At 38.9% G+C, this 24,188-nt stretch overlaps 1 protein-coding gene across 9 annotated transcripts in view; it reads left to right on the top strand.

Annotated features, from left to right (window-relative positions):
* Positions 1-24,188, top strand: part of NEO1 (neogenin 1) — a 158,089-nt gene that overhangs the window by 88,332 nt on the left and 45,569 nt on the right. For 6 of the 9 annotated variants that reach the window (XM_064480726.1, XM_064480724.1, XM_064480719.1 and 3 more), the window contains exon 8: positions 19,812-20,031. In XM_064480726.1, the coding sequence (XP_064336796.1) occupies positions 19,812-20,031 (220 nt within the window). The remainder of the gene's footprint in view (positions 1-19,811; positions 20,032-24,188) is intronic. The other 3 variants (XM_064480725.1, XM_031440958.2, XM_064480723.1) reach the window with 1 other exon arrangement.

Genomic DNA, 24,188 nt, shown 5'->3' with positions numbered 1-24,188 from the left:
AATTCTGTAGTTTTTTATTTTATATAAAACGAAGGAATTAAATGATCTCTTAGATCCCTCATCACTCAAATAACCTATTAAATGAAGCTGCTAATACACATTAAATATAAAGTGCCTTTCAGAGCACTTTTTCTGTCTAGGTATTGAAATGAATAGATGCATTGTTTGCAGAAAGAGTAAGGCACTGCCAGTTAGTGATTTTATGTTACGTGCCACAATGTGTATAATGAACCAAACCTCCTGCTAAAAACCTGAAGTGCTGGCTTCGTGTCCTAACCCCACTCCCGATGAGGTGGTGTCTCCAGGCGTCAGTTTTCTTACCTGTCAGTATGAACAGTAATCTCTGCACAGCACACCTTTGAGAGGAAAATAGAATAATACATGTTAAGCATTTTGTAAGCTATAAATTTATAAGTTATAAATTAAGGAAATGGTAATTTGAAAGAAAATATAAAGGCAAAACTGCTGAATGGAAATTGTCAGCATTAAACCAGAGTCCAGTGAAGATAAAAGGTTAACTTTGTGATGCAAGGTTTGAGGATGTTTTTTAAATGGACAACAAAAATGCATTTAATATTCAGTTACATCATTTAAATTTGTAAAACAAGAAAAAAACCTATGTGACCAGATGGCAAGGTATTTGAAATGATCTGGCTAAAACTAAACTTGGCACCAAAATAGTTTAAAAAATATATAATACATGTTGATTGTCAAAAACAAGAATGTATACTTGACTGAAATAAAATCAAGTGTACCTTTTAACCCTTCCCCTAATCTCACTTTCTAGAGAGAGCCCTTGTTAACAAGCACTGTCTTTGTATTTAATCATTCAGTAAATATTTGTTGAACAAAATCATGCGTGTGATATAAAATTCTATATCCATTGCACTGTGTGGTAGGGATTAAATAGCCAACAAGCAGACGTGCTTCTCTGCCCTCGTAGTGCTTCTGCTCTGTTAGCAGAGACAGACATTAAGCAAACAAATAAAATAATTTAGCTTTTGTGTCTACTTAAAGGAAATAAAAATAATGCTCTGGTAAAGAATTACTGAAGGTATATTGGAAGTTACTTTAAATAGGATAGACAGAGAGGGCCTTTCTGTTAGGATATGCAAGTTGGGACCTGAGCGTTATAATAAGCCTACATATACATGTATACACATTCATGTATAAACTTTTTATTTACAGATGTGAAATCATTTTTTGCGATTTTACCAAACAGTACATTGTGTCAGTACTTAAAGTTTTCACCCTTTTAAAAGTTTACCCTTTTTCTTTTTAACAACTCTATTGTCATCAGACAGGAGTATGAGGAGACTGGAGTTTTTGCATTCTTGATGACAATATACATTTTTTTGAAGTGCAATTTAATAAAAATTTAGAATTCATATACCATTTCATCAAATAACCCTCTGTATAATAATTTATCTTGCAAGTATAGTTACCAAGTATTTAAGGATATTTGTGTTAGACTAGCATACATCTGGGAACAGTGCCATCAGTGCAGCCAATAAGGGGATTAAATACATGAATAAAATGGAATACTAGGAATCTGTTAAAAATAACGTAGATCTCTATAAGGTGAATAAGATAGGTATGGGAAAATACTCAGGTTATGTTATTAATTAAGCAAGTTGCAGAAAAGTATAGTCTGATTTCATTTGTGGAAAAGTTTGAAAAGAAAGATAAGATGTATATATGCTTGTATGTGTAAGAAAGTTTTAAAAATCTACATGACCATCTGTTAAAGTTTGCTTATATTTGAGGAATAGGATTGGAAATGTGTGAAGATGAGGAGTAGAGAACAATGTACTATCGTACATTTTTGAAAAGCCAAATAAAAACTATTAGAAATTGAACTTGAAATATTGCAATCAGGTCTGTACATAATGATTCTTACTTTGCTCAGGGTAGTTTAAAACTTCCTGAGTTTTTATTTATTGAAAGAGAATGCTACAGGAGAAAAAGGAGGTTGTCGACAGTATTTGGCAACTGTCTCTGAATATCTTACCTTCTTACCTCCAAATACAATGTCTTCTATTACAGCATTTTTCTCCTGGAAGATGAATCATGTCATATAAATACTAAGACAGTTGTAGTTCATTAAGATACTAAAAACAAATTTATTTTGTTAAACCAACAAGTATTTTATTGAGTACACGTGCTGTGTGAATCAGGATCCATAGTTACCTGGAAGAGCTCCTGCTATAAAGGCCATCAGGAGAAATGGCTAAAGCCATAGAGTCAAGCTGGGGTGGACCTGGGAGATCTGAGCATCTAGTTCAGCTGAGCTGGAGACTCAATTCTAAATGACTTGCCTTGTATCACGTAGCTCGGTGGCATCAAAGTTAGGACTGATAACTGTGTCTTCAGTTTCAAAAATCACTTGTATCACTTTAGCAAGTTTAATGTTTTCAAGACAAAGATCATTTACGTTCTTTTGATTTCAAGTTTAGCCTTAAATCTACAATCTGTGGTTTATGGACAAGGTCGATGAGGTCCATCATTTTGCAAGGATGACCGTGCATCTGGTGTGCCTGAGACGGTCCTAGCTTATGTCTGTTGTCCCAGCATAACTACCAAAGGTGCCTTTTTTCACTCTCAGAGATACCTGGCGTAGACAGTATATTCTATGGTCACTCCAATTACTGCCGATTTATTGAATTTAAAAGGTTCTAAACAGTTACTGGGGTAGAGGTTTTGGATTATGAATCTAAAGGATTGCAGTACAAGCTGTGCTAAATGCCAGAGTAGTTCTGAGTGGAAAGAAAAGGTTTCTGCTGGATTGGGCAGACAGGGAAGGCTTCTTGAAGAATGTGGCATTTAAGCCTAGCGAAGAAGGATGAACAGGATTTTAGGTTGGTTACGTTACACGATGGTGAAAAGGATGACATTCAGATGTGTAAGTAAGGTTCAAAGTGCATTTGGAGAATGGAAAGCAGCTCAGTTTACCAGTTGTTCAGAAGAGTAGACTCACAAGATTACACATCCTGGAAGATGTGTGTAGGCCAGACTATTTAATACCAAATCAAAAAGTTGGAATCTTTTGAGTAGCTGGAAGAACCTCGCAGTTTCCAGGTGCATGAAGAAACAGTAGCCCTTGACGAGGACTAGTGTGTTAGAAGTGTGTCGAATGAGTTCAGAGAGCAAAATAATGCAATCTTCCGGATCAGAGGGGTTGTTTAAGACCCTCAGCGAGGTTTTGACAGTGGAAAGAGAAATTCTTTTTATCCCTTAATGGCTCATGACATGGTAAATATTTATTAAATGTCAGGTAGATGTTTCTCCAGAGGAAGACAGGACAAGATTTGTGGGTTTTTTTTTTTTTTTTTTTTTTTCATGTGTAAGGTAAAGGAGAGGGAAAGATTGAAGTTTTACACTAGATACAAGTAGAGAGAGTCTCTGCATAAATCCAAGGCTGTGGTCTGAGTCTGCTTAGGTTAAGAAAGTTTGTCCCTGTTACTGTTGTGCTATAATCACTGCCCTGTTTTCAGATAGCTCTGGAGAGGTAGAAATATACTTAAAAGTACGATTTGTTTGTTTAATGTTTAACATTTCATCTGTGTCAGAAGTCATCAATTCAAGACCAGGACTTGTGAGGTCCAGGTAATAACTTAGTGCCTTAATTATAATTTTTGGTATTCAGCAGTTAAATAGAAATTTTGTAAATGACCTTTCTGGTTACGAAAATGGATTTAGAGATTATGAGAGAGCAGGCTTGAAATTGAGTTTGATGCTATTATTTTGTTATAAAGAAAGAGTCCATTATGCAGTGCTAAAACACCAGAAGGAAGATAGTATGTCTGAATATCTTTTAATTGGTAGCTATATTTAAAAGATGCTAAATTATACAATAATGTCATAGTTGGCAGAATATCATTTCGGTCTAAAAGGCATCATTGACAATCTGGCTGCTTATAGCCTTGATTTCATGTAGTTTCAGTGCTGGATCAGGATGTTTTTCATTTTAGATTATGATATGATTGGTTGGTGTTGAGAATACCTCCCAGTTGATGCGTGCTTGAGATACCACCAGACATAAAAAGTATAGTATAATTTGGTATGCATTTTGAGAAATGTCTTCCTAAGATATTAGCATTTTAAATGCTACTACTGCCTCATAGCTACTGTCATGTCCTAATATTTTAGCTGTATGTCTGTTTTAAAAAACAGCCTTTGTTACCACCAGAAATACTCTTGAGTTTCCTCTTGCACAGTGTCTACCTGAGCACTTGGAGCCCAAATGACAAAAAGAATGTCTGATGACAGTTTTCTCCGTTGAGTTCCCGTTCGGTTTACATTCCTTTGCAGGTTTGAGTAGTTGTAGTTCTTGTCAAGTAGTTTTGTTGAAGATTGGATTAGATACTGCTTGAATTCTGTTACTTTTTACACAATTTGAGGAAGTGAAAACTACTAAAATTTGGACTCCTAAATCTGAATCTTTAAAAAATGCTAATACTCTGTGTCTTGGAAAACTGGTTATGCTTAGAGTTAGTGTCAATCATTAAGCAGACTGAAGCAAAGTCAGTTTTCCCGCTTACTAGTCTAAGCGGGTACAGAGCAGAAGTACCTTTGCACATTGTGAACTTCCTTTCCTCTGCGTTTTGGAATCTTACTGAGGAGACAGCATTTTGGTTTAGGATGAAAGGAGAGAAGGCTATCTTTTTTCTGGGCTCACTGCTGTGACAGGTGCGTCATTAGCGATGGGCACACCTTTTTTAATGAGTGCTTTTGATGTCAGGAAAATGTCAGATGACTTCCTTAAAACTGAAACATCTCTCCTGCACACAAGAACAGGAGGAGTGTTCTGTGTTCATTTTGTTTTATAACTTCCTTCAATTGTTTTTGTAAGTCATTTGTTTAAAACTGCAGGGGCTGCTTATCAGAACACACACCTACTAAAACTCTCCAATAGAGTGCCTTCCTCTGGTGTCAGACTGTCTGCTCTGCCTTTGGGGCTCAGTTCCTCAGAGGAGGAGCTTGGAAATCTGTGGAATCATTCACGTGCAATCTGTTCCCGTCCTTTGAAACTGAACAGTCAAAATAAGTAGTCTCGGCCAACTATTTTGTGAGTTTACGTTCACGTTGCGTTGTCCCCTAACCAGTCTCCGAGCTGTTCAGCAACTGTGCTAGTGGACATTTCAGGTATTTGGATAGTTTTGAATTATTCCATTTTAGAGTATGTTATTCCCTCACAACCAGGAAGGCCAGTACTGAATTCATAAGCACCAGCTTCATTTGGGCCTCAGATTTCTGGGAAATCCTATCAGGTTTTTCTAGTCTGCTCCCTCCTCCTTCTGTGTGTATCAGTTATTTTAAACCTGTGATCCCCTTACTGTCAGCCTATGAGTGCATTTCTCAATTCATTGGAATTTGAGATTCTTTTTGTGATATAATCATGTGGTCAGATTCTTGGTGACAGATCCGTGGGTGTTACGTTTTGGGATATTATGCTTTGTAAATATCTGTTAGATCAAACTTGCTAACTATGTTTGTAAAATCCTTTAGAGCCTTACCTAATTTTTGTCTACTTAATCTGCCAGTTTCTAAGAAAATATATTTCTACAGAAGGTCTGATGTTAGATTTGTTCGGTTCTTGTGTTTCTGTTACTGCTTTTATATTCAGAAACTAACCTTGTTAATGAGTTAGGAATCGTGACTTACGCTGACTTGTGTTTCATCAAATCTAGGACACCATCCTGATTTCAGAGATGTTACACTGAAAAAGTGCATCTTAGAATCAAGAGAACACGGTATTTTATCAGCACGAAACATTCATCTTACCCTAATTTTTGTTGCCTTCAATTAGGTTTTGTCCAATATGGACTTTACTCTACCTGCTTTCTTTGAAATAGCATTGCCTGACATACATTTTCTAGTCTTTCATTTTTGAACTTCTGTTGTCCTTCTATTTTATGGTTATTGACTACAGACAGCTTTACACTTAGTCTTTATGTCCTTATGAGTCCTGCCAACCCATCTTAGTTTGTTTCTGTTTATCGAATGGTTACCCTTAAAATCTGACATACATGTTTGGCCCTTTTGCCCCCCAGCAGCACCTGGGGTTAACTCTGATCTCTTTCCCCTCACCAGATAATTAAAGACCTCATCAGGCTTTCACTGCCTCCTTGCTCATATATTGTGCCTTCCCTGCAGATACATTCTTTGGGCTACAATTTCTGCTTCCTTGGGTTTGTTGTTTTTAACTTACTTTGCTAAAGTGTACCTTACAGTAAATTTCTCAGGAAGGATGTGTGAGAAGTAAATTTCTAAGACTACATATTTGAAAATATATTATTTGCTCTCTTAAAAGGTTTCATTGCCTTTTAGCGTACTGTTAGGGATCTTTTTCTTGTTCATTTTTAGGTATTAGTCACCTATTCTATTTTCTGTAAGCTTTTGGAATTTTTATCTCTGTCCTTTGGATTTTGCAGTTTCGTGATGGGATGTCTTTCTTCCTCCACTCTTCTGTTCATATTGTCCAGCACTGAGTGCTCCCTTTAAAACAGACTTACATCAGTTTGGGTCCAGAAAAGCTCTGTGATGTTATGTGTTTAACTGTTTATTGCTCTTGTTGCTTATTCTGTTATCTTGTCTTAGACTTTCCCTTTACGTGCCTCTTAACTGTCCTTAAGTGTTTTTATTGGCAGAATCCCCAGAATTACTTTCCAGTCCACTAATTTTTTGAGTTCAGTTTGCTTTTCTGCCTATATTTTTAATAAGCTTTTTGTTTTAAAATAGCTTTAGATTTATAGAAAAGTTATGACGACGGTCTAAGGAGTTCCCCTGCATCCCACACCGTTCCGCCTGTTGTTAACGTTTACATTAGCATGGTACATTTGTTACTGGACGTCTCTCCTGCTTTTATCTTTTTAAATCCTAAGACCTCTAAACGTTTTTAAGATAACGGCTTATCCTTGTTTTATGGGATTCAAATCTTTAACATCTTTTAAAGTTTTCTCCTGTTTGTTAATTCATTCTGTTCCCTTGATTATTATTTTACTGAGTTTTGTACCTTCTTTTATTGTGGTCATTCCAGGTGCTTTAGCTTACTGTACATACTTATCTTTATCCCTGTCTGCCTGTTGTTGACCTATGTAGAATCTATTCATAAAAGTTTGCCCCAGGTACTCTTTTTGGGGAAAGTGTTTTAATATTTCAGGTCAAAGGTAAAACCAGGTCAGTATTTGGCTTGGTGTGAGTGGAAGAGAGAACATACTTGGCTGAGGTATTTCAAAGATAGTTCTTTACTGAGTTACCCGTATGTTTTCTCGTGTCTTTAATGTGTGGAGCATGTCCGGTCTTGCTGCCGTCTGCTCATTTGGAAATTACTTTCTCCTCTGACGGATTTGGCTGTAGATTTTCTCTATTCTGTCGTTTTCACGGAATCACTTTCCATCTTTGAAGAGTTCCTCCACGTTTTAATTTTAAGGATGGCATCTCTTCTCATTCGGGTAGTTTTTTCTGTAATTTCAAGGGATTTTGATTGGAAAGGAAGGTAGCTAAGGGTATTTCACTCTCATTTACTTTCAGTTCACTTTCAAAATAATAGATTTAATTATTGCTATTGGTAATAGTAAGTTAATATTAATTGAACACTGTGCCAGGGAACACGCTAAATGCTGTCAGTGTATTCCTTACATCAACACAGAAAGTGTTTCCTGTTGTTATCATTTGTATATATACTTAAGAAAAACGAAGTTTAAACATGTTAAGTAACTTGCCCAGGATCACAAAGTTAATACACGTGTGAGAGCTGGGATACAAACCTGGCCTATCTGACAGGCAGACAGACAGATCCGCTTAAACACTAGTAACACTGTGGGTGTGTAACTTCCACCCCACCAGACTCAGCCAAGTCCAGTTCCTCACTAACTGTATACGTCATCATTTAAGTTGCTTTGTTCATAAGATACAGTTCCCATCTGCCAGGACCAAATCCTATAAATTTTGTAAGACCCACTTTTGTTGTCTTTGGTTTTGGTGGGGGTAGGTAATTAGGTTTATTTAATTTTGGAGGAGGTACTGGGAATTGAACCCTGGACCTTGTCTATGCTAAGCATGCACTCTACCACTGAGCTGTACCCTCCCTGCCAAGACCCAGTTTTAAATGTCACTCAGCTGCAATGTTGTCAGCAGTCTTCCAGCAAAAATAAATGAAATTTTTCACCTCATTTTATACTTCTTTGATCTTTCTGGCACTGTCTACTTCCTACTTTATTAATAAAGTCATTTGCTGTGTGCAATTTCTTCCCTACTACACTGTGAGATCACTAGGGAAAGGCCTGGTGCCTTCTATCATTTAACTTTATGATTCCCAGCATTGCCTGACATGAACATTTTGGTAAATATTATTAATAAATAATGTGTGTTTATTCAGTTTAATTTTTGTCTTTGTGAATGCATCCTTTGAAATCAATTTCTCCATCAGAGTTGTTGACTTATAAATATTTGTATGGATTTTATTTAAATATGAGTAGGGATCTTGAGCATATCAGTTTTAATCCTGCTGTTAGGATTAATATTTATGAATATTCAGGAAATGACAAATAGTTTTAGAATTAGCTAGAGGCTCTTTGTTAGACCAGCATGGATAAAGGTATCTGAATTTGCATGAATATTTCAAGGAGATTCAGGATATTTGGGATTTATTTGCATGCAAAATAAACATTTTGATTTCTGCTTCTAGAAGTTAAATAATATGGATCATAATATGGAAGATGATTCCTAGATGAGAAGTGGGCATCAAATAAATTACTGTTTCTGTAGCAATGAACCTAGAAGGAAAGTATGTATCTGTCAAGTCTTTAAATTCATCACAATTTCACAAAGCAATTTGATTATAAAGTACCTGTTTAATAGTAACAGTGAGATTTGTGCCATTTCAAACAAGTGACATATTAAACATAAAGTCCTTGAGATTTATTAGAAAGACCACTTTTTCTGTTTTAGAAACGCATAGAATTTTAGAATTACACCTTTCGTCTATGCAGTGATTGTTTTTACAGTAACCCTTAACATTCTCCAGTGACAAGGCATGCTTTCTCACAAGAAATCCATCCCATTCTACTGTTGAATAGAACTTTATGTTTAAAATATTATTCCTTACTTTAAACTGAAATCTGCCTCTATTTTCCAAAGCTTCTTTATTACCTGTACTTTGAGTCTTTAGAATCTATAAAAATCTCAAGAATTTGAACACTTAACTGCCATGTGGGGTATCCCGCAGGATGGGAGAGGGCGTGTGTGGTGGGGCCGTGGCTGTTTCTCCACATGAGTCTCCTGAAAGCAGATGCTTATAAATCAGATTGTGACGGGAGAAGACTCACCACCATTGTGTGGCGTTATTCCTCTGCTTTAGTTTTCTTTAATTCAGTATCATTATACTTTAGATGTGGACGTAGCGACGAACTGTATTAGTTTGGGAAAGGGGGAAGAAATCTGTCTTTCTCTTACGCTTCTCACTTGTGAGCTTGCATGAAATATGCCTCATCTGTTGAGAGGTGCCGTTGGGAACAACCAGCGTGCAGCCTTGAACTCCCTGTAACTGCCACGTATTTTTCAGTGGCTCCTTTGTGTGACAGATTACTCTCAGGAGCCAATAATGTGCAGCGCTTTTCATATTCTGTTAGTGTTTTTATTTTTAATAAAGTGCTGTGATTCATAGGCTAGTGTAATTGTTGTTTCCCCATCGAGTGTAAATGCTTCATTTGAACCCCTTTAATCTGAAGGAGCTGTTGTTTTATTGGACTCTTGTTGTTCTCTGTGCTTCTCTAGATTTTTTGATTACTTTGTCTGAGCTATTTACAGTGCAAGAAAATAAACTTCTTTCTCTAACAGAATTGTGGAGTAGGACCCAGTGGAGAAATTTTAAGGATGAATACTGAGAGACTTGAGCATTTGTACATACATTTTTATGATAATTTCCGAATGGGACAAGCACTTAATGGCAATTTTGATTGACTTTCCAATGGCAGTTATAAAAATAGCTCATCTCTTTGGGCCACTGGTATGTGACGTTACCTTACGGGTGCTCTCTTACATGCCAGGATGCTTTCACGAAGTCTTTTTTTTTTTTTTTTTTCTTTTTTTCTTTTTCAAATCAGATTTAAAGTAGGAGATAAGACAAGAGGTGGAAGAGAAAAAATTACTGAAAAGTTGAGAAATTGTGAACTGTGTTTTTGTAAGACTCTAGTCCCCGACTCATCATTAGGACAGCTGTTTGCTGTTTTTGCTCTTGTGGTTGTGACACTCTCAGCCTGGTCATTCCTTCATCCACTCCCAGGAGCCTGACTGGGAGGAGAAGTGTGTCCTGTAAAACCATGGAACAGTTTTCCTTTTGTTCAGGAATCCACAGTGCAGGTTGGGCTTCACTGGCACCAACCATTGAGAACTTCATTAACCTTAACCAGGAACCATCTAGATTACTTACAGTGTAATGGAGTTGCTACCAAGTCTAAATTTCTCTTTTCAACTGTCTTGTTGAACTATACCTAAGGTTCATGTAAGTTCATGCTGATATAATCACTATTAACATAGCTCTACACAATTGGAACATTCTTTTCATATAGCTCTGTGCAAGCAATATATAATTAATTTGAAATAATCACTTAAGTGCACTATAAGATGGTGAAATAAACCCTTACTAAGTACCACACATGAGAAATCGCATGGCCTTTAGGTTCCTGGTAGCTCTGTGACTCTCATCAGTGTGACGTGGATGCCAAGAAGCTTTTAAATTTTTTATTACGATGACTAAAGTATATAGTATCTTTATGTACGTTTTGGCCACTTCATTTTAAGAATTTATAGAAACATTCTGAAACCACATTATAAAGGGAACAGAAGAAAGAACTGGGAAAATTTGATCAAAAGAAGAGAATTACCCCAAATATTTGCCAAAGTAGTCTTTGGAAATTCACTCATGTTTAAAAGTATGGTATTAAAGTGTTGAAGGCTCTGTTTATACAGATGGCTTTTCAGTAAACTTTATTTTGAAGTAATTTCAGAGTTAACAAAAATGTTGTGAAGATGATGCAGAGAGTTCTTGTGAGATACTCTTCCCCCAGCTTCATCTAATGCTAACGTCGTGTGTAACTGTAATATAGTAAGTAAAACTGAGAAACTGACATCAGGAAACTGTTAACCAAACTACAAACTTTATTCTAATTTCACCAGTTTTTCCACTAATGTCCTTTTTCTGTTCCAAATTCAGTTTTGTATCCCACGTTGCATTTAGTCATCACGTCTCCTTAGTCTCCTTCAGTCTGTTCTTCAGAACTGTTTTTCAGTCTTCCTTCATCTGACATGCCCGTGACACTTTCAAAAAGTATTGACCAGGTATTTTGTATAATGTTCTCAGTTTGCGTTTGTTTGGTGTTTTCTCGTGATTACATGAAGGTTAAGGACTTTTGGGGGACAAATACTGCAGAACTGATGTGCCCTTTTCAGCACATCCAAATCAGGGGTACGTGATATCAGAATGTCTTATTATTTGGCAATGTCAGCTTGATCATGTGGTTAAGATAGTGTCTGCCAAATCTCTCCATTGTGAAGTTATTTTTCTCTTTATAACTAATAAATATTTTAGGAGATATGTCTTGAGGCTGTGCACATACCCTGTTTTCCCTTAAACTTTTGGGGGAAAACTTTTTTTTGAATTTTTTTATTGAGTTATAGTCATTTTACAATGTTGTGTCAAATTCCAGTGCAGAGCACAATTTTTCAGTTATACGTGAACATATATATATTCATTGTCACATTTTTTTCGCTATGAGCTACCATAAGATCCTATATATATTTCCATGTGCTATACAGTATGATCTTGTTTATCTATTCTACATTTTGAACTCCCAGTCTGTCCCTTCCCACCCCCTGCCCCCTTGGTAACCACAAGTTTGTATTCTATGTCTATGAGTCTGTTTCTGTTTTGTATTTATGCTTTTTTATTTATTTATTTATTTTAGATTCCACATATGAACGATCTCATATGGTATTTTTCTTTCTCTTTCTGGCTTACTTCACTTAGAATGACATTCTCCAGGAGCATCGATGTTGCTGCAAATGGTGTTATGTTGTCGGTTTTTATGGCTGAACAGTATTCCATTGTATAAATATACCATATCTTCTTTATCCAGTCATGTGTTGATGGACATTTAGGCTGTTTCCATGTCTTGGCTATTGTAAATAGTGCTGCTATGAACATTGGGGTGCAGGTGTCTTTTTGAAGTAGGGTTCCTTCTGGATATATCCCCAGGAGCAGGATTCCTGGGTCATATGGTAAGTCTATTCCTAGTCTTTTGAGGAATCTCCATACTGTTTTCCACAGTGGCTGCACCAAACTGCATTCCCACCAGCAGTGTAGGAGGGCTCCCTTTTCTCCACAGCCTCTCCAGCATTTGTCATTTGTGGACTTTTGAATGATGGCCATTCTGACTGGTGTGAGGTGATGCCTCATTGTAGTTTTGATTTGCATTTCTCTGATAATTAGTGATAGTGAACATTTTTTCATGTGCCTATTGATCATTTGTATGTCTTCCTTGGAGAGTTGCTTGTTTAGGTCTTTTGCCCATTTTTGGATTGGGTTGTTTGTTTCTTTCTTGTTAAGTCATATGAGCTGCTTATATATTCTGGAGATCAAGCCTTTGTCAGTTTCATTTGCAAAAATTTTCTCCCATTCCGTTGGTTGTTTTGTTTTACTTATGGTTTCCTTTGCTGTGCAGAAGCTTGTAAGTTTAATTAGGTCCCATTTGTTTATTCTTGCTTTTATTTCTATTGCTTGGGTAGACTGCCCTAGGAGAACATTTCTGAGATGTATGTCAGATAATGTTTTGCCTCTATTTTCTTCTAGGAGGTTTGTTGTATCTTATGTTTGAGTCGTTGCTCCATTTTGAGTTTACTTTTGTGTGTGGTGTAAGGGAGTGTTCTAGCTTCATTGATTTACGTGCTGCTGTCCAGTTGGGGGAAAACTTTTTAACTGCTGACTTTTATTATAGAATAATTGGGTAGTCAGCCTTTTTTGTAATTGTTGTTAGGACCTCAGCAGACACCAATATTCAGGTCTTCTGTGCTTCTGTTCCATTTACCCAGAGAGGGGTGCTTCAGGCTCCAGCCTCGCGACAGCAAGCCTGCCTGGTTGCCAGCCTGCTAGAGCTCGTTGAGGGGAGATAAGCAGTTTGATATTTTTAGTATGGGGTATTAATCCCTCTGGTAGTCTCCTCTCAGCCCAGAGCTTCTCTGATTTAGTTTCTCCTAAGTGCAAACCTCCCGTCTTCAGGGGTGAGTTGGAGATTTAATAGCTCCTAAATCTTCTGCCCCCCACATCACCCCTGTGTCCTGCGTGCTGCCGGCTCCTCAATGTCAGTTTGAGTCCCCTCAGTTTGTCCCTCTGGAGGTACTAAGAGTGACTTTGCTCCATTAATTTACTTGTCTTCTCTCTGCCTTCTTTTTTTATATGTATTTTGGGTTGGGATTTACAGACATCACTTGGTTCTGTCCAAATGGAGTTTGTGTTCCTATTTCTTGTTTGTTGTTTGGGGTTTGTTATAAAGTGGTGAACCCAGAAATGTCTTTGGCCCTCCGTTCTAAAGCTGAAGCCAAAATAGCCCTTCAGAAGATTATTTGGCATCATTTCTCAGCTTTCAGATATACAAACCTTTGGCTCGGCATTTTCGCTTGTAGGAATTCATCTTACGGAAATGTTTACACAGGGGCACAAAGATACACATATAGGAAAATTTACAGAAACATTGCCCATACTTGCCTAAATAAATCAGCCTAAATGTAAGCAACAATAAAGGACTGATGAAATAAATCGTGATTATATTTGTATTACAGAATAATAATGCAGCAGTTGAGAATAATGAAGTCTGTTTATAAGTACTGAGGGGAAGCCCTTGAAGACATACACACCATACAGCAGTTTGGAAAGCAGCATGTTTGGGATAATTTCATTCTCATATTTATGTGTATATATAAGTACATCATGAAAGGGGAAATGTTTGGAAGAACATGTACCAAACTTCTAACAGAGGTATTTTGGAGATGATGAAAAGTGGACCTTTGATCCTTATGCTTTGTGTACTTATGTATCATATAAATTACATTTATTATAACAAGTTTATTGCTGCATTTTGATTTTTAAATTAAAAAAGATGAGCTAGATTACCTACTGAAGGTAGTTAAGCAGTGGCTGGAGGTCACGACTTAACTTGTGCTCCTGTTGGTCCGCAAGAGCTCATGCTGTATTCTGATCCTGCAGGTGTAGTCTGAGTTACGTTCTTCACGTCCTTCATCAGATACATGCGTTGGCAATGTTTTCTGCCAGTCGCTGGCTTGTCTTTTTATTTACTTAGTTGTGTGTTAAGTGCAGAAGTTTTAATTTTTAACAGAATGCAGTTTTTCACTTTTTTCCCCTTTTTATGTCTTGTGCTTTTATCATGTCTGAGAACACTTTTCTAACCCAAGAAAAACTTGAATTAGAAAGGCTTTCTCCTGTATTTTCTTCTAGAAGTTTTAGTTCTTCCATTAAGTCTAAGAGCCGTTCCAAGTTGATTTTTGTATGTGGTGTTAAGTAAGGATGTAAGTTCACTATGTTGCACGTGGATATGTAGTTGTATCAGCACCAGTTGTTGAAAAGACTGTTCTTCCCACACTGAAATTTCTTTAACACCTTAGCTAAAAACCAGTTGACCACAAACATAGGGATTTACTCTTGGCTCTCAGTTCTCTTCCATTGATCTATAGCCCTATTCTTACACCAGTACCAGACTGTCTTGGTTACTAGAGCTTTATAGAAAGTTTTTTAAAATAACGTAGAAATTTTATTTATTTTTGAAATATAGTTGATTTACAATATCATATTAGTTTCACGTGTTCTGCATAGTGACTTAGTATTTTGCAGATTATACTCCATTGTAGGTTATTACAAGAGAATGGCTATAATTTCCCATGATACACAGTATATCCTTGTGGCTTATATACTCTGTATGTTGTAGTTTGTATCTGTTAATCTTGTATCCCTAATTTGTCCCTCCCACCTTCCCTCCCCACTTTGGTAACCACATTTGTTTTCTATCTGCAAGACCATTTCTCTTTTGCATATGTATTCATTTGTATTATTTTTTATGTTCCTTACACACATGATATTATACAGTATTTGTCTTTCTCTGACTTATTTCATTGAGCATAATATTCTCTAGGTCCAACCACATTGCTGCAAAGGTTAGAATTTGATTCTTTGTCATATCTGAGTAATATTCCATTGCTTTCATTTGTGTGTGTGTGTGTGTGTATGTGTCTATCACGTCTTCTTAAGCCAGTCATCTGTGATGGACGCGGGTTACTTCCATGTCTCACCTATTGTAGATAGTGCTGCTATGAACATTGGGGTGCATGTATCTTTTCAAATTAGTGTTTTCATTTTTCCCAGGTATATACCGAGGAGTGGAATTGCTAGATTATATGGTGGTTCTATTTTTAGTTAGTTAGTTTGTTTATTTGTTTGTTTTTGGTGGGGGTGTTTTTTTTGGTGGGGGTGGTAATTAGGTTTACTTACTTATTTTTAGAGGAAGCACTGGGGATTGAACCCAGGACCTTGTGCATGCTAATAAGCATGTGCTCTACCACTTGAGCTATACCCTCCCCCACTATTTTTAGTTTTTTGAGGAACCTTCATACTGTATTTCATAGTGGGTGCACCAAGTTACATTTCTACCAGCAGTGTACTAGGGTTCCCTTTTCTCCACATACTCTTCAACGTTTGTTATTCTTAGACTTTTTGATGATGGCCATTTAGACAGGTTTGGCCATTTAGACGTCATTGCTGTTTTGGTTTACATTTCTCTAATAATTAGTGATGTTGAGCATCTTTTCATGTGCCTGTCGGCCATCTGTATGTCTTCTTTGGAAAAATGTCTGTTAAAGTCTTCTGCCCATTTTGTAATTGGGTTGTTTATTTTTTTGATAGTAAGTTTTGAAACTGGGTAATGAAAGTCCCCCAACCTTTTCTAATTTTTCAGGATTGTTCTGGATATTCTAGTTTCTGCAGGTCATTCCTATTAAATTTTAGGAGCAGCCTATCATCTTAATAACATTGTCTGCTCATCCACGAACATCTATTTATTTAGCTCTTCTTTTCATTTAGATCTTTATATATTTAGATTTTTAAAAATTTCTCTCAGCAATGAGTTAGTTTTCAGGGTACAAATCTTACACTTCTTTTGTTAAATTTATTCTTAAATATTTTATTCTTTTTGATGCTGTTGCGAATGGAGCTGTTTTCTTAATTTCACTTCTGGATTGTTCATTCTTAGTATATAGAAACAGAGTTGGTTTATGTGTATTGACCTGTACCCTGTGACCATGCTGAACTTACTTGTTTTAATAGCTTTTTTGGGTAGATTCATTAGAGTTTTCTACACACTTAATTATTAATTACAAATAAAAACAGTATTACTTTTTCCTTTTAAATTTTTATTTACTTTTTCTCACCTTCTTGCACTGGCTAAGACTTCTGGTACAATGCTTAACATAAGAAATGAAAAGTTAACATCCTTGTCTTGTTTCCGACCGGGGGGGGAAAAGCATATAATCTTTTACCATTGAATAGAATGTTCACTGTAGGATTTTAGATGGAGGAAGTTTACTTCTGTTCCTAATTTGTTGAGATTTTAATCATGAATAAGGCGTTTGATTTTGTCACATGCTTTTTCTCCATCTATTGAGAAGATCAGCTTTTTTTCTCTTAATATGGTGTATTACGTTGGCTTTTGAATGTTAAACTAGTCTTGAATTCCTGTGATAAATCCTGCTTGACCATATCATGGTTTGTAATCCTTTGACTATGTTACCAAATACGGTTTTTAAACATTTTTAAGGACTTTTTTGTCTGTTTCCATGAGGGGTGTTGACCTCTGGTTTTCTCTTCATGTGGTGTCTTTGTCTGGCGTTTATACCCTAGCAGTACTAGCCTCACAGAATGAGCTATGTGTCTCCTTTCTCTCTGAAAGACTTGTGAAGGATTTTTATGATTTCTTTTTTGAAGTATTCGGCAGCTTTCACCAGTGAAGTCATCTGGGCTTGAACTTTTCTTTGTAGGAAGACTTTATTTACTAACTAAACTTCTCTATTTATCATAGTTCTGTCCAGGTTTTGTATTTTTTCTAGAGTAGGGTTGGTCATTTTTGTCCTTCTGGGAATTTTTCTGTTTCCTCTAACTTGTCTGATGTATTGGCATAAATATTCCCTTATGATTTTTTAGTATCTATAGGGTTGGTAGCATTTCGTATCCATAGGGTTGGAACCCTCTTTGGTTCTTGATTTTGGTAACTTACGTCCTCTCAATTTCTTAGTCTCATAGTTTTTTTAATAAAATTTAATTTATTTTTTCCCAGCTTTATTGGGCTATAATTGACAAATAAATGGTAATGTATTTAAAGTGTAAAACGTGATGATTTTATATATGTATACATTGTGAAAAGATTCCAACAGTTAAGTCAAATAACACAGACACCACCTCACGTAGTGACTTCTCCCGTGTGTGTGTGGAAACACTGGAGATCTGTGCTCTTCAGGAAGGTAGACGCTTAGGTAATTCATGTGAGCCTTCTCTCCTGATAAAGGCATTTAAATCTCCCCCTGAGCACTGCTTTGACCGCATCCCTTCATTTTTAATATGTTGTGTTTTCATTCAGTTAAAAATATTAAAAAAACTTTTTTCTTGTGATTTCTTCTTTGGCCCTTGGGTTATTTAGGAGTAGAGTTGGTTGATTTCCATGTGTTTGAGGTTTTCCCAGGTTTCTTTCAATTCGCATTTTTTGGGGTGCTGTTGTTAGACGTATATGCATTTATAATTGTTATATTCAAAGAAGAAGTACAAGATCAGTGATAACAGTGGGGGAATTCAGTATCCTACTCTCAAAAACTGATGAAACAATTAGAAGAAGTTAGAGTACAGAAGGCTAGGACAAGCCTGTCAGCCAGCTTGGCGTCGCTGCCATCATAGACTCTCTACCAGCGACTGCAGATACAGGCTATTTTCAAGCACATATGGAAGAAATCACCAGGGTAGATTACGCTGAGGCACCAGACAGGTCTCAGTACATTTTAAAAGACTGAAGCTGTACACAGTGTGTCTCCGACCACGGCGATTAAGTTAGCTGCCCACCGCAGGCCTGTTCTTTGTCTGGGGCTTGCTTTCCCTTGCTGTCAAAGTAGTGAATCCCACAAGCTCAGGATTTTTCTCCTGTAACACCTACTGCCTGGGCCGGCCCACCCGGGGCCCTTTGCGGTGCCTCCGTGGGACCTGGGGCGGGGGCAGGGGCGTGGTGGGGGGGACCGACAGGAACAGATGGCATGCTGACTGCCGCTGCTCCCGAGTGGCACGGCCGGCCCAGAACTCCGGTTGGCTAAATCCAGAGGCCTCTTAAACTGAAAACCAAGGTTGGATTTAACACTTCACCACTGCTTGTCTGTGTGACCTGGGACAAGTGATTTAGCCCCTTGAAGTGCTGGTCCCCACGTGTAAGGTGGAGAGATAACGATAGTGCCTGTTTCATGCAGCTGTAAGGACTGAAGCCAGAGCGCCTTGTAGAACGCGCTCGATACGTGGCAGCCGCCTGGAGGCGTACCTGCGTCCTCCCCTGCCCCTGCCTCGGAGAACTCCTGCTCTCTGGCCTGTCTGTTTAGGCCGCCTCGCTTTAAAGGCTCTCTGCGTGCAGTTCATAGACGTTTTCAGGAGGTTGTCGTCTGCCATTTCATTGAGCGCTGGGTCCAGAATTGTCACGTCTTCCTCTCTGCCTCTCGCTCTTCTACCAATTTCCCCATTAGGGTTATGACACAGTTCTAATGAATGCCTTCAGTTAAAACTGTGAGAGCAAACGAGTGATCTCCACGGTGAAGGAAATTTTAGGTTCGTTTCAGGAGTGGACTTCTAACAGCAGAGTGGACCGAGTCCAGGCATACAAACGGAGGCTTCTGAGACGAGCAGGGCTTTGGCTCGCCGTGGCTTCACCTGTGCCATCCTGCCCGAGGTCTGCAGGCCGCCGTGGCATACCGCGCTGCGGGGAGGGCTGTAGCCAATGGATGCACTGCCCAAGCACTGTATCGTGGTGGCTTTGGAATTTTTGATTCGTGATTTTATGCTTTCGTAGTCAAATGAATTGATAAGATGGCAGATGGACTATAACTTAGCAAGGTGAGGAAGGTTGTCAGACTCCCTGGGTTATTGCCGAATACAGAGAGCGGACTTCACTTTGAGACTCCAGGGGAGGAAGTGGCTCTCAAGTCTCCTGCAGAGCTAGGGCACACCCAGCCCTGCAGTGAGGTCACGAAAGCCTGGGGCCTATGTTGGGAAGCTAGGCACATCCGTGCCACACAAGTTATTTCATGTTTTTATCGAGTGGAAGAAGATGCTGCGGTTTTACTGTATGTGTGAATCTTTAATGTGCGAAGTTTGGCAGATGTTGCATGCTGATCTCAGAATTAAGGAGAATGCCTTGGGTGCTCCAGTGTCCTTCTGTGAGATGTTTTATTCTCAGCTGTCACCTCCCTGTCCCTCGCCCACAACCATTGTAGTGACCAGAAAGCCTGCGTGCTCTGCAGTGGTGTGTCTTGAATAGTGCCCATTAGTTTTCAGTAGTTACCCCTGGCCTGCATGTTAGCCTTCAGTTTAATGGCCTTTTTTATGTTCACTCATTTTATTTTCTTTCCCATCGTGGTTTTGTTTATTTTTTTGTTTTCTGTTTTTTCTGTTCTCTTTTTTAAAACCGTCGTGGTTTGCCTGTCATTCCCCAATGTTTGCACATGACAAGATGTTGCCATCCCAACATTGCCTCCCACTTCACTGACCAGTGCCACTACTGACCATCTAGCACCAGCCGCGGCGGGACCACTGCCCTCAGCCCCGCGGGACGTCGTGGCCTCCCTGGTCTCTACCCGCTTCATCAAATTGACGTGGCGGACACCTGCGTCAGACCCGCCTGGGGACAGCCTCACCTACTCCGTCTTCTACGCCAAGGAGGGGGCTGCTAGGTAAGTGCTCGGAGGTCTGGGCCGGTCGGTTGCATCTTGTCCGCCCGAGCGCAGTCCTGCCCACCCTGGCTCTCGGCTGTGCAGAGTCTGTACCAACTCTCAGTCCAGGAAATATGATCACTGAGATGCATCTTTTCTAGTTTTAGGTCATTAAAATTGAATTCCCACCCAGCCTGCAGTCCTGTGGCTCTTTCCTGCCTTTCCAGGATGACGTGGGGAGAGGGCCCGTAGAGCTGTTTGGGTGGAGGAATTGTCATGTGACCAGGGCCACCTTTTTTTCATAAGACTGAGTCAGGCACAACCTGTAGAATATGCCTTACTTAGAACTTTCAAATTCTAGAGAAATTAAGGTAGATGTTAAAATCCCTTTAATGAAGACCTTCCTGCGTCCTGACACAGTGCGGGCTGCTGAGCCCGGGGCCCTGACGCAGTGCGGGCTGCTGAGCTGGGGGCGGGGGTCTTCTTGATAACATAAGAGTACTTAGTGACTCATTGTCCTAAAACAGCATTTTTATTAAATTCCTCTCCATCTCCACCTCTTCCAGGAACTCACGTTGCCTCTCCAGTGCTTTTGGAGATTTTCCAGAGTCACCAGGCTGCTTTCCTCCACAGTCTACGTTTATGTTAGCTCTGCAGCCTTATTTTCCTTCCCACCCACCCCCGTTTAACTCGCTTTCTGGTGGAACCAGTCAAATTCCTGTCACTACGCAGCCTTTTTCCCCGGTGTGTTCTCTTTGGTCACTTCCAGCGTCCCCCTTTCTCAGCTAAATTCAGCTAATCTCTCTTGGCCCACGTTAAGCCCCATGAAGCCCTCATAAATCTTCCTCCACCTTTTTCGGCCCACACAGCTTTTCTCTCGTGCGTGTGTTTGTGCCGCTAGTCTTGGCACTTACTTGTGAAGACACATGAACTGATGCTACCTCAGTCATTGCTCGTCTGTTATTTTATGTGTGTTTGTGTTGTTTTCCCAACCAGATTATAAATTCTTTGGGGGGTACCGTGCTAGCTTGCTAACTGTGTCTTCCTGACATGTTGAGTAGATTCCTTCATTGTGCTGCTACTTCACACCTAAGTCAGAAGGCTGAAACACCCGTTTTGGTTAGGGCCCTAACCTAGCCCATGAAATGAAGCTTGTGTTCCTACTCAGGTGTTTACATTTGATATGTATTTGTATTTAATACCAGGCTGGCAGGTTCAGCGAGCACAGGCACCTTAATCGAGACTGCTTGGTTTAATGCTCTTGAGCTGTCTGAGTGACGTAATTTGAGCCAGATAGTTGGAGCTGCTCCCAGGGTAATGGAATGCTCATCTGAACACTGGGCTGGATGTTTTGGGGATGATGAAGATAAGGAAACATAGTTCTAAATGCAGAAGGGCAAGATGTTACCTCCAAGCAGTACCTGTGTTAAAATGTTTCCAGGAGACTTTCAGAGCTCCTTGCAGATTTCATGGGATTCCACAGAAGGGAAAAAGCATGGAGTAATTCCTCAGAAGCAAGCTTCTGTCTACCACAGGGCCTTTGCTCTTGTTGCTTCTACCAGAACTGTGTTTCCCTCCCAAATAACTGTCTGGCTTCTTGTCCATCATCCTCAGATGATCCCTCCCCAGGTCTTCCATGGCTGCTCTCCCATCCAAACCCCTTGGTCACTGTGACACACGGGGTCAATTGGTGGTTTGTTCCCAAGCCGACTGTTCAATTTTCAGGAAACTTTGCAAACCCGACGACATGACGTCGTAGCTCAAAACTGACTGTGGTGGGAGTATTTACAGTGACAAGGGCTGCAAACCTGGGCCAATGGTTAAACACTTACCAGGACACCCCTGTGTCATACCACCCTGTTTTATTTGGAGCTTTTGTTTCATGTTGTTTTTTCAGAACACGTAACACTCTGAAATTTTCTCTTTTTATTAACACATTTATTGTGTTTGCCTTGTTCAGTAGAGTTTCACCATCACCTGGAGCAGAGCCTAGCAGACAAGTAGCACTAAATAAATAGTTGTTAAATGAATAAATTAATTTCATCAGTGGAGAAATAATATTCAAGAAATCATTTTGAGATAATTAACCTCATTTAGTGGAAAGAATTAAAGTTATATTACTGTCTTACGTATAACCACAAATATAATAGCTGTATCAAGAGAGATTTTTAAAACTTGTAAATGTATTAGAAGAAAATACAGAAACCATCTTTATCATTTGCATATGAAATGCCTTTTAAAGGAAGACAGAAAATTCAGAAGCCATATAGGAGAAATTGACAGAGTTTATTATATAACTGCAAAAGTCCATGTGAGAAAACCTAATAAATGAAATAAGATTATCAACTGATAGCAACTGGTAACATTTTAAAAAGGTCATATTGATACCCAATCTATATAAAGAACTCCTAAAAATCAGAAGTAAAAGATACCCCAAGAGGCAAATGGTACAAGTGGGTAATTCACAGAAGTTAGTGGAAAGCCCATTAAAGTTTAAAAAAAAAAGTTTCCACCATCACTAGCAACCTTGGAAGTACAAAATGTTGAGTTACCGTATTTCACATGGAAGGCTGGCAAAAGTGCTTGCTTTGGCAGCACATACGCTAAAAATAGTCAGGCTGGCAAAAATTTTAAGTTGATGATACCCAGTGTCAAGTGAGTTAAATGCTGAGATCAAATCCACTCTAGGCTCTTGGTGGCAGTATGATTAGAGGAGCCTTTGGAGAAGGTGATTTGACAGACTTTTAAAAAATCTTTTTAATGCAGATCTCCTTCAGTCCAGCAGTTGCATTTCTAGGTGTCCTGTAGATATACAGATACACATACGCATAGGATGCGCATAGAAATGTTTATTGAGCATTGTTTGTAAGAATGAAAAAGGGATACAAAGTAAATGTCCTTTGGAGAAATGGGCGTATGATTAACGCATGTATATCCATAGGAAGTATGATGAGGAATTTTTAAAACGACTTATATCTGTGTAGTTTGATGTGTATATAAACGCCTAGACCAGTGATTCTCAGCCAGGGACAGTTTTATCCCCCATCTCCCATTAGACGTTTGACAGTGTCTGGTGACGTTTTTGGTTATCACAACTGAGATGGCAGGGGATGCTTACTGCCATCTAGGGAGTAGAAGGCAGAGATGCTGATAAACATCCTTACAGTGTACAGGATCGCACCCCCACTACCACAAAGAATTATCCTGCCCCGAATCTCAGCAGTGCCGAGGCCGAGAAAGCCTAAAGAGGAGGGACCTAGGGTGTTGCCGCAGCTAGGTCTCAGGTGGGGCAGATTTTAAGGAGGGAGACAAACTAGGACTTTTTTTTTTTTTTTAACTATGTATCCATTTTTGTGTGTGTGTGTGGGAGGAGGTAATTAGGTTTACATACTTATTTTTAGAGGAGGTACTGGGGATCGAAACCAGGACCCTTGTACACGCTCAGCATGTGCTCTAACACTTGAGCTGTGCCCTCCCCCATATCCATTTGTTTTTAATGAATGTGTATCACTTATTAATGAATCATGGGTTGAAATAAGCAGTGATGCTTAATCAGTGAAGTTGGAATTGGAAAAAGTACAGATAAATTGGCAGGAGCAGGAGGACAAGACACATGTGTATGAGGAGATGTGAGGAGGAGCCTGGTTGATTTGTGTCCGTTGTTAGAAGGCTGGGAAAGGAAGACAGCTAACCTAACTGGCTCAGAGTTTCTGGTAGAAATTTAGTAAGAGATTATAATAAAGTGAAAGTTTGAAGGCAAATGTTGGAATATCAGTAAGAATTTGGACGTAATCAGTTAAGAAGGGACCACTTCACACTCCTGAGCAGGTGCACACTGTGGTTTTATTAAACAGCTTTTATTCGCAGTATTTGAGAGCATTACACGAGGTGAGGGGGGAGGAGGAATGGAGCCAGGAGACAAATCAGGTAAGAGTTACGTTGACCTGGGCATGTGGCAGGCCCGGATGAAGATGAGAGCAGTGACTCGGAGCAGACAGACCAAATCTGGGGAATATTTCAAAGGAAGATTCTTGGAGACTAAAAATTTCTGTCACTTCATTACTTTGAGAATATGATTTCTGAATAGAAGCGATGAAGGAGTAGAAATAACACTAAATCAAAGACTAGAGCCCTGTAACTTGTTTTAGAAACAAAATTTATTTAACCTTTATAAGCTT

This window comes from Camelus dromedarius, chromosome 29 (assembly GCF_036321535.1).
Source record: "Camelus dromedarius isolate mCamDro1 chromosome 29, mCamDro1.pat, whole genome shotgun sequence".
NCBI classification, from domain to species: domain Eukaryota; kingdom Metazoa; phylum Chordata; class Mammalia; order Artiodactyla; family Camelidae; genus Camelus; species Camelus dromedarius.
The sequence above is the reverse complement of the archived record's forward strand: the minus strand, read 5'-3'. Positions and strand labels throughout refer to the sequence as shown.